Here is a 9,882-nt window from a genome sequence, read left to right as displayed (position 1 = left end):
CCCCTTCTCTTCGTTACATCATTGTATAACTAATAATTTTTTGTCATCTCTGAGCAGGTCAAAGATACTCAAACTTTAGGTAAATTCATTCGTTGCCAACAAGGAGGCTCTAGTACAATAAGACTGACATGAGCTAGAACAACAGCCATCATGCCTCACTTCAGCTTCTTGGGAGAGACCTCGACTTCGGCCGACACTATCATTCAGATGTTGAATGAAGATAGCCAGACTGAGCAAGACGAAATGACAAAGAACTGGCGTGACCATAAGCTGCAGGAATTGAACTTCGTTGGTACACTTGTAAGCGACTTCTACATCCTTTCGTCTAATACCCACTGACATTCATCCTACACAGGGCGCTCTTCTCGCGAGTTGTCTTAGCACAACAGGTTCCTGGCCAGATGTCCTCCCCAACGGCCGCAACAAGCCCTGGTCAGTGCGAACCATGTGGTTCAGCGGTCTCGTGTTTGCCCTCTTCTCTGTTGTCATTGCAGGTGTTCAGAGCATGAGACTGCACCGCCTATCTGCTCATCCCGACGGCCTCACTTTGATCCGAAATAGCCTTGGCCGAAGGCGGGAATCCGATATCAAGGCTCGACCTAGCTGGTTGCAGGTATACGCCTGGGAATTCAGCCTTGCGTTTCTGGTCTTGGCCATATTCTGCATGGTGATCGGCTTGACAATTCTAATATGGGCTGGCACTGAGTTCGGTCCTTCGAAGCCTAGAGAGGATGGCTGGTGGGATGGCAACTCTAAGGAAAGTGATGTTCTCCATGTCACAAGGTTTTACTAACACCAGTTTAGATGGCGGTGACCTTTACAATTGTCCTCGGATTTGCGTCCTTAATCTTGGTCCTGTCGCAGTCTGCTCTGTCAAAAGGTAATGCAATTAGGCTATAGGATTTAGGTACTGGCGTCCGCTCAGCTGTTGCAAATGCCCAAGGAAACCCATCAAGATTCAAGAACAAGCTATTAACAGGCAAGCAATGCATAAGGAATATCAGGTTTCTGTGCCCAAGACTATTGTATCTGACATTCTGTATATTACAATGCTACCTTTCTCAGTCGTACATAACTCTGGCACGGCTCTACTCCAACATGCTCTACAACATCTTGAGTCCTGAGTTCCGGATCAATGGGGAGAAACTCAAAGTTCCATATAAGCAATACCCAGAAGATCCGAAGCTGCAGGTAAGCAAGTCTCCTTCCATAGCAGCCCCGCGGTCCACTACCAAACGTCATGAACGGCCCCTTCAAGGCGTTGAAAGTCTCAACACCCTTGTCGTCAACATCTATCCATCGCTCGGGTAAGAATTTCTCGATATCGTCTGCTCGCCACTCTCCGTATCGATTCTTGGTGCCCTGCGAGGCCTCACTCCGAGCGGTCTCGGGCACCTCGATTGCCGGCTTCATCAGGCTGGGTCCGTTTAGGATAAAGAAGACAAAGGTGCCCTTTGGAATGGCGTGTCCGAGAATCGTGGTGTCTTTCATTGCTACTCGACTGACGATTGGGAGCACCACGCTGTGGCGCAGTGTCTCCTCGATGACAGCATCGAGATACGGAATAGACGTGCTGGTTATTTCGTCTATCGTTGGCTGGCGGTGCTCTGCAAGAGCGGTCGAGAAGGCATTCTGAAGAGCTGATCGGAGCTTTGCTTGTGCATGCGGAGCATCCGCAATGTACCTGACACCCCACTCGAGAGTAGCAGCTGTTGTATCGTGCCCAGCAATAATAAATCCAAACAGCTATTCAGAATTGTTAGTTATAACTCGGCAGAAGAACAAGACCGGGGAGGCATACTTCGTCATAGATTCGCCGACGATGGAACCTCGGCGGTCTGCCAGCCTTTTGAGCAGCGGCAGCTTCGCGAAGTACCATGAACTCGAGTGCCGAACGCATTGCCAACGTATTCTCTGAGCCATCTTTGGGAATTGCCGCGACCGCCTTGTCAATCTCCCGTCGCGTCCACTCCTCCCTGATTCTAGCGGCATTCTTCAGGTACGGGAATTGACTCAGGATCCAATAGTGCCATCGGGGCATCGGCGACGAGAAACCAACAGCGGAGCTCTCAACAATAGTCAAAGTTGCATCTAACTCTTTTGTCAAGGGATGGATTGGAAAATCCACAACCTTCTTGCCGGGCTGCGTGAATTTGACACCTGCATTAGATCGCGCCAACATGTCATCCAGCTGCCGTTTCGTAGCGCTGTTCTCGTCGTCGAGACCAAAGGAAGTAGCTGTAATGACATCGAGGGTAGCTCTCTGAATATCTCTCTTTCCATCAAACGGAAGCTCGTTGGCATGCACGCACTTCTCATGCCAGAGTTTGACCAAAGTGTTGACTTTACGGTTTATCTCGGGAGCTGAGTTCTGAGGCCGGTTAGATTGCTTTCCAATGGCATCGAGCTACCTTACCTGGTGCAGAAACTTTGGTGTCATGAGATCCTTCATCAACTCTCTGTGCTTCTTGAACCTGGGATCCACTGTTTGCATCGAAAGCATCTGATGGGGGATGATCCCGGCAAATGCCTCCCGAGCTCTATCACTGCGGTCAAATTCCTTGAATCGTTTCCCAAGGATATCGTGCATTTCTCGAAAGTCTGTCAGAACGATTCTCGGCTTTCCGAAGGGGCGGACGAAGACTTGGGAGATTGCCGAGTTGAGCTTCTGGTTTTGCAGCCGGAACCATTTGCGTTGCTGCCCATTTTTCTTCTGATACTCGATCAAGTCCGGAAGGTCTCCAAGGAGTCGTTTTGTGGCATTCTTGTTGTATGGTATTCCGGGAATCGGCTTGGGAAGAGCGAGATTATATAGGCAAAAGAGCAACAGAACGATAGAAAGGCCACCGGCTGATAGTTCAATCCAGGACATGGAACTGAGATACAGAATGAAGGACATATTGCCGGTTGGTAGAGTGAATATGGTTATACTCTGTTAGTATGTGATGGATTGATAATTGATCTGGGAGGTGGGATTTTGCATCTCGATAACTTTGTAATATATCTTGGTCATAAGTCTACGCCTAGTTATGTCATTGTTACCTGTGAAATGACCGTCGTTCGTTTTATGGCTTGTTTCCGCGGAACTGCCATCATAGGTCCACTTTGGTCATTCCCAACAATGGGGGCACTAAACATTGTCCTCCGAGCCTGGGATTCCGCGGGGGGTTAGTGCGCTCTCCTCACTATTCCGAAACAAAACTTCGGCTAACTCCTCCAACATGCAAGCTATTCTTTAGTAACGGTTAGTCAATTAAAACAGCAGATAGCTGGCGCAAACTGTGCTACTGGACTCCCATCTCCCTCGCATTAACCAGCTGATTCAAGATCGCAAGTTCACAGCTCATACGTCCTTTGATAACATCACGACACTACGATAACCAAGCTTAACGACAATGCAAGACTTCCAAGGTAAAGTCATCGCCATCACGGGTGCAGCATCGGGAATTGGTCTTGCAACTGCTCAGCTACTGTTTGCAGCTGGAGCCAAGTTATCCTTGTCTGATAGATCACACACTACTCTTGAGCAAGCCACCCAAGCCCTTCTTGCCATGCACCCAAACCGACATAAACAAGATATCGTGACAGCAGAGGTCGATGTCACATCTAGCGCCCGGATCACGTCCTGGATTGAAGACACTGTGAAGGTATTTGGCAGACTCGATGGCGCAGTTAATTCTGCAGGGATAAGCGCTGTCCAAATGGGCAAGGGCAGAATCCGCGACCTGACTGATGATAGCTGGGCTTTGTGTATGGGCATCAACGCCACTGGTGTCTTCTACTCCATGCGAGCTGAACTCAACGCCATGACCAACGGCGGCAGCATCGTCAACGTGGCAAGCCTGGCTGGTGTAATAGCAGTTCCCTGTGCAGCAGAATACGGGGCCTCGAAGCACGCAGTGGTCGGTCTCACAAAGACGGGGGCCAGAGAAGAGGGCAAGAATGGTATTAGAGTGAATGCAGTCGCACCGTAAGTTGCAGTAAATCCTACTCTGAAAAGCATAAAGCTCTGCTAACTTATGATTGAGTGGCACGATAGATACTGCAATGACTCAGAGTGTTCCCCAGGAGTTCAAGGCGTTTCTAAAAGAAAAGGTTACAAAGCAGCCGATTTCGAGACAGGGACGAGCCGAGGAGGTTGCGGCGTTGATTTGTTTTCTTCTGAGTGACAGTTCGGCTTTTATAACTGGCCAGATCATTCGAATTGATGGGGGTTCTTCAGTTTAGTGTAAGACATAGTTGGAATCTGATGACAAGTCTTTGGTGGCAATGCCAACCTACCACTGTTGGAATGCCCTACTTCTATATACATCACAATATGATGTTACACTCTATACTGTTGTGACCGACTTCTTGCTTGATCCTTGATTACTGCTGCACTTATAACGTAAGAAAGCTAAATGTAACTTGGCATCTTTGCTTATATCTTAGTACTGTCACTGTGGTTTAAACTTCTTTATAAGAAGGACAGCAAATAATCACCGTGGTTAATCATAATACTATTCTCAATAGCAAGTCTTTGGAACTTATACTCTCAACATTGCAACATGTGCAAACCAGTATATATACAGTCACAAAGTCAAAACGCACATCTAAATATCTCGAAATAGAGTATTGAAGTGCAATATAGTATTTATGTAGATACTTATTAACTAGATGCGGCACTTAAATGCCATTTCATCAGTCCTCAGATAGCAAAGGTCTTTGAAGTTGGGTGCAGAACAGTTCTAGCACCTCTGCACAGAGTTGCGCCAACGTATTTCACGACCTTGAGTCGATGAACCGGGTCGAACTCGGAAACATTAAAGAGACCAACAGATCCTTCGCCAGTCCAAACCTCAGCATGAGTTATCTCCATACAGGTAGGGATGAACTCTCTGAGAATTGGGGGATCATGACTATTCGCCGCAGGAATGGAGCGGAGGTGAAGACTCTGGCGCTTCATGCCGTCAAGAACACCCCAGTCTTGAACTTTCTTGAGCGGCTTGAACCCGAACTGGACCAGCTTGCACCCCGCGGGACGCTCAACATGGCCCGTGATGATTCCGTTAGGAGCTGAATTCGTGGCGGAGGGATCAAACTCGACGACACCCATCAATTTGGGAATACCCCAACGCTCTCGTCCGGCATAAATGGCACCTTCGTTGTTGAGGACAAGTTCGATGGAAAAGGGCATCTTGTTGCCCTGGAACTTGACTTCGACTCCACAGACAAACTCGTTGTACGGACCAATAGGACCCATGCCATAGTTGAAAAGGGTGAGGGTGACAATGGGTTCATCTTCTAGCTCTAGTTCCTCGGGGATCATGTCCTTGACGGCATCGTATGTAGTATGATATTTGACGGAAAGAACTGTGACGTCGGTGAATTCATCCAGGCCAACAGGATAGGGCGGAGAGCAGAGAGGGATGGGGCCTCTAGCTTCCTTTGTCTTGAAAGTACCGAAAGGCATAGTCGATAAGTGTGGTAGAGTTTTGGGTATCTAATCAGGTTAAAATAATATTCGAGCTTATCAGACAAAGCTGTGATGCCACGGAAGAGTAGATTATATACGTGCGACATAGTAAAGATAGTTTGCTTGTATCTACTTGCATGTCTGGATTCTGGTCAGGGTAAACCCGTGGTCGCCGCGAGATTCGGAAGATCGGAATAGTGGCTGATCGCCCTATCACCCCGCGTTTCCAGACCCTGGCGATATTGTGATGCAACTAAAGTTGACGAGTCTTGGTAGTCTCAAGCTTCACCCCATAGGCAGCAATCGACTAGCCACATAGAGATGTGAAGTCAAACTATCTACTAGTGTTCAGACGCTGTCTCCGTCATATTGTTTCCATGGAATCAGCTTACTAGTTCCTCAGGGGTGTTGTGTTTAATGTTTCCGTGTACATGCCCCGCGGAACTCGGAAGTAAAGGAGGCCTGTTAACACTGCGCCCTCCCCGCTTTTAGAGCTTACAGGGAATAGCCTCGCCTCAACAACAAACTTTAGTCCCCGACCTCCAGCCAAGAAACAGATTTGGTGAGTTTGGCCTATCAACTCGAAATCTCAGTTCACTACTGATCTTGGAGCTCTACATACAGTACCAATAGCATCACCACTTGATCCCTTGCACCTCAACGCATGCCGTCACCATGAGTGACCTTGCCAATAAAACAGCTTTAGTTACAGGAGGAGGTTCGGGTAAGACGACTATCATTACATTTTGCTGTTCTTTCATCTAACTTTTGAAACAAAGGGATCAATCTGGAACTTGCAAAGGCTCTTAGAGACAAGGGATGCGCAGTCCTTATCGCTGACATCGCACTGACTCCCACTGCCGCAGCATGGCTCAAGTCTCTTGGAAACCAAGCCAGCCCCCGAGTGGTATTTCACAAGACGGATGTAACGTCACTGGATCAATTAGTCGAGGTGTTCGAGGTCTTTGGCAAGAAGATGGGCGGAGTGCCTGATATCGTAGTGCCAGGCGCCGGCGTGTACGAAGGGTCCTTTCCTGGGTTCTGGGACGATAAGGACGAAACTCTCAGCTACGGGATTCTCGACATCAATGTACTGCACCCCATTCGAATGACACGCATCGCGATTCGGAAGATGCGAGAGGCTAAGAAGCCAGGCATCATCCTCCATCTCTCTAGCATCACCGCCCAAAAGCCCTCAGTTGTTCTTCCACTTTATGCTGTATCCAAAGCTGCTATCAGCCAATTCGTCCGTTGCATGGCAGCGCTGGACGAGATTTGCGGCATCAGAGTTGTTGGCATTGCGCCGGGGTAAGTGCACATTTCTAACTACTGATTCATCAAACTTACGTAGGATATCTAGGCTAGTTGACACGCCACTACTTCGTAATAACTCAGGATCGCAAAATCACGTTGATCCATCTCAAGACTTCTTGTTGCCTCCTGAGGAAGTGGTGAAGGCGATGATGGCACTTCTTACTGAGGCCAAGTACGTTGGAGGGACTGTTTTGGAGGTTGGTGATATTGGGAGTTGGAGGGAGGTGCACATACTGGGAGATGCTGGTCCCCAGGGCCGATCAACTCGCGCAAGAGCAAGGACAACTGATGCCACAGCCAAGCTTGCAAGGATGTTGCTTGGAGATGAGATGAATGTGTCTAGGCCCTCTAAGCTATAACTATTCTGAAGTAATATTGTCTCTCAACTGTGTCCTGGATCAGCTTTATTGCCACTTTTACCGTAACGAACGCACTAATAGAATGAGTAATGAGACTTCAAGCTAGAATGTGTCGAGTAATCGACTTTGGTGTAATTGTTACAGGTATTGCTAGTATCATACTTTACGCTGCATGATGATCAGCCTGCAACGCTACACTACATTTCGAACAGTCTTCACCAACCATAGAGAGCTAATAGGAATACCCAATCAAGTGGCAGTGTTGGCAATTGTTTTCATGGAATACGCAGTCTAAGTAATCTGTCTATAAGTTTGTGGTCCCGTTTACAACACTTTTACCATATTCCTCTATGTTACGCCTTTCGATCTGCTTCGAATGCTCGTCAAAGTTGATAAACCAGCTAAATCCAACTGTTAGTTCGCACCACTCAGAGAAAGGTAAGAACAGCGGCCAATACTTACGTTGTATCCGGATACGCAGTGGGATTGCTCTCCCTATAAGTAAACCCATTCGCAAGCCAAGCAAAAGTCAAGTCCTCACTCTCACAAAGGCTCTTCCACTCAAAGTCCTCCCACCTCGGCGTACGCAAAAGCTCAAAGTAATGGACCCGACTACCGGGATGCAAACTGTTAAGCTGTCCGCCCATTGTCCCGTTCTTATACGTGCTGCTGCAGTCACTCGCCCAAACCGTCCTGTTAAGCCATGCGAGCGCTTGTTTCTGGTAAGCAGCGGGAATGTGAGTCTTGGGAACGCAGTAGCTGTAGTTTTGAGTCTGAAGCTTGGTCACAAAGTCGGTGATATACTTGGTCACCATTTCGATCGAAGTTACGAGACTTCCATGACCGAGGGGAGAGAATGGACCGAGAAAGCCGAAGTAGTTGGGCATGTCTTGTGCTGTTACTGAGAGGTAGGACCGGGGGTTTTCGTTCCATAGGTCTTGGAGATTGGTTCCGTTGAGGCCGTTGATGGGGAAGCGAGGGGCGCAGGATAGGTCAAAGCCGGTGGCGCAGATGATTGTGTCGACGTCGGTTGTTTCGTGGCCTGACGAGGTGCGGATGCCCTTTTTGGTGAACGTCTCGACTGTGCCCCAGATTACCTCTACTTTCGAAGACGTGAGAGCCTCAAGATACCCATTGCCAGGTGTTGGACGACGACATCTGTACATGGAAGTCAATAACACATTCCATGTCGTCTCTTGTCTTGACTTACCCAACAGCAAAGTTCGGGAGCAGCGCCTGCAGCAAGTCCCGCCTCTCCCCAAGCTTGTTGGCCATCTCTTGAATTCCATACTCGCGCGCATCCTTTTGCTCCGGAGAGTGATCTACATACAGCTTGAACCGACTGTTAAGCTCGTGCTCAATCAGGCGCCTGTACTGTAGATATGCATCTGGATCTTTCGCCCACGCAGCCTTTTGTTCTTCAGAATAGTCGTAATTCGCCCCCCCGGGACCTGCAAACTTGGAAGCGAAATTGGTAGTGATCCATGTCGGACTTCGAATGTGGACATATATCTTGTCTACATCGTTGAGAATAGCGGGTAGGATCTGTACGCCACTGCTTCCATTACCGATCAATGCCACTGTTTTCCCCTTGATGTCTTTATCAGCGTCCTTTGGCCAGGCTGCTGAATGGAGCATTCGCCCTTCAAACTGTTCTCTGTCTTTCACGTTGGGCCATTTCCAGTGGTTGAAGAAACCGGTGCAGTTGATGAGGATATCACATTCTTCCACAAAGGTGGTAGATGTCTCACCGTCTGTAATACCTGGGCTTGAAACGACAAAATCCCGGCCGTCGGTTTTGGTGACAGTGACTTGCCATACCTCACGCTCTCGGATCCAAGAAGCGTTGGTGATCTTGTGAGATGTTTTCACGTAGCGCCGTAGATCATGCTGTTCAGCTACTGCTCTGATGTAGGAATGGATGTCCTCTTGCTTGGCGTAATACGATTTCCAGAATGGGTTTGGTGCCCAGGAGAACTGGTAGACTCGTCAGAGTTCGACACTTAGCCAGCTTGTGGTTCACTCACTTGATAATTGGGTGCTGGTATATCACAGGCACATCTAGCGGACCGTTAGCTTGAAGGTCAGATCAAGTCGAAGCTAAAGCTAGGTACATGATGAAGTGGATAGATGGGCGGAAATTCGATGAAAAGCCGTGACAAACTCAACATAGTACTGACCCTGGGTAGCGATTCTCATACCATGTTCCTCCAACGTCACTGTTCTTCTCATAGACCGTTAGGCTAGCATTTTGAAGCTTTCCAACGCTAACAGCCCTGGCTATCGAAAGACCTGCAAACCCCGCACCAATTGCAATAATACGCACTGGTCGGGGGGTAAACGTGGGCACTCGAGATAGTGCATAGGCCAGATCATCAACATCCTTGTATACTTCTGTGGCTTCTCCTGGCTTGGCTGGCCCGGGAGCTAGACTCTGGAAGTGCTTGATGGCACGGTCTCGCGCGCTCATTGGTTGATGTGTCGCCATCTTGAGTTTGCCTCTCTGTTTGGGGCAGGGTAAACGAGAAGGGAAGGGATGGTATTATGATTCGGTTTTCGCGTATATTATGAAATAACGTGGTGTTCTTAAATTAATAAACATCAATCGACGAATGAACAAGCCTTGGCTGATAAGTCTTAGTCTCGGTGCTTGTCGCCCTTCCATGGTTCGGAAATTGTCAAGTTCCGAAAACCCCAAAGATAATAAGGTGCTGCTTCCGTGGAATCAGCCAACACATGTCAGACCACTTTTTC

General features: G+C 48.4%; 6 protein-coding genes across 6 annotated transcripts; 3 read left to right on the top strand and 3 right to left on the bottom strand.

The window, feature by feature from the left end:
• Positions 1–150: 150 nt before the first annotated feature.
• On the top strand, positions 151–793 carry FVEG_11761 (hypothetical protein; the record flags this gene model as incomplete). Its single annotated transcript, XM_018901081.1, has 2 exons — positions 151–300; positions 356–793. The coding sequence occupies 2 exons, from the start codon at positions 151–153 to the stop codon at positions 791–793; spliced, it is 588 nt and encodes a 195-aa protein (XP_018759489.1).
• A 251-nt stretch (positions 794–1,044) lies between these two features.
• Positions 1,045–2,899, bottom strand: FVEG_11760 (hypothetical protein; the record flags this gene model as incomplete). The annotated part of the gene is made up of 3 exons (XM_018901080.1): positions 1,045–1,746; positions 1,802–2,371; positions 2,417–2,899. The coding sequence occupies 3 exons, from the start codon at positions 2,897–2,899 to the stop codon at positions 1,045–1,047; spliced, it is 1,755 nt and encodes a 584-aa protein (XP_018759488.1).
• Positions 2,900–3,395: 496 nt separating this feature from the next.
• FVEG_11759 (hypothetical protein) lies at positions 3,396–4,227 on the top strand (the record flags this gene model as incomplete). Its single annotated transcript, XM_018901079.1, has 2 exons — positions 3,396–3,970; positions 4,029–4,227. 2 exons carry the CDS (start codon positions 3,396–3,398, stop codon positions 4,225–4,227), a joined length of 774 nt encoding a protein of 257 aa, XP_018759487.1.
• Positions 4,228–4,687: 460 nt separating this feature from the next.
• FVEG_11758 (acetoacetate decarboxylase) lies at positions 4,688–5,452 on the bottom strand (the record flags this gene model as incomplete). Its single annotated transcript, XM_018901078.1, has 1 exon — positions 4,688–5,452. One exon carries the CDS (start codon positions 5,450–5,452, stop codon positions 4,688–4,690), a length of 765 nt encoding a protein of 254 aa, XP_018759486.1.
• A 678-nt stretch (positions 5,453–6,130) lies between these two features.
• On the top strand, positions 6,131–7,128 carry FVEG_11757 (hypothetical protein; the record flags this gene model as incomplete). The annotated part of the gene is made up of 3 exons (XM_018901077.1): positions 6,131–6,179; positions 6,235–6,763; positions 6,816–7,128. The coding sequence occupies 3 exons, from the start codon at positions 6,131–6,133 to the stop codon at positions 7,126–7,128; spliced, it is 891 nt and encodes a 296-aa protein (XP_018759485.1).
• Positions 7,129–7,586: 458 nt separating this feature from the next.
• On the bottom strand, positions 7,587–9,616 carry FVEG_11756 (hypothetical protein; the record flags this gene model as incomplete). The annotated part of the gene is made up of 4 exons (XM_018901076.1): positions 7,587–8,286; positions 8,339–9,105; positions 9,156–9,189; positions 9,309–9,616. 4 exons carry the CDS (start codon positions 9,614–9,616, stop codon positions 7,587–7,589), a joined length of 1,809 nt encoding a protein of 602 aa, XP_018759484.1.
• Positions 9,617–9,882: the final 266 nt, after the last annotated feature.

The sequence above is a fragment of the Fusarium verticillioides genome, chromosome 7, assembly GCF_000149555.1.
Source record: "Fusarium verticillioides 7600 chromosome 7, whole genome shotgun sequence".
Classification (NCBI taxonomy): domain Eukaryota; kingdom Fungi; phylum Ascomycota; class Sordariomycetes; order Hypocreales; family Nectriaceae; genus Fusarium; species Fusarium verticillioides.
Note: the sequence above shows the minus strand (reverse complement) of the source record. Positions and strands in the feature narration are given on the sequence as shown.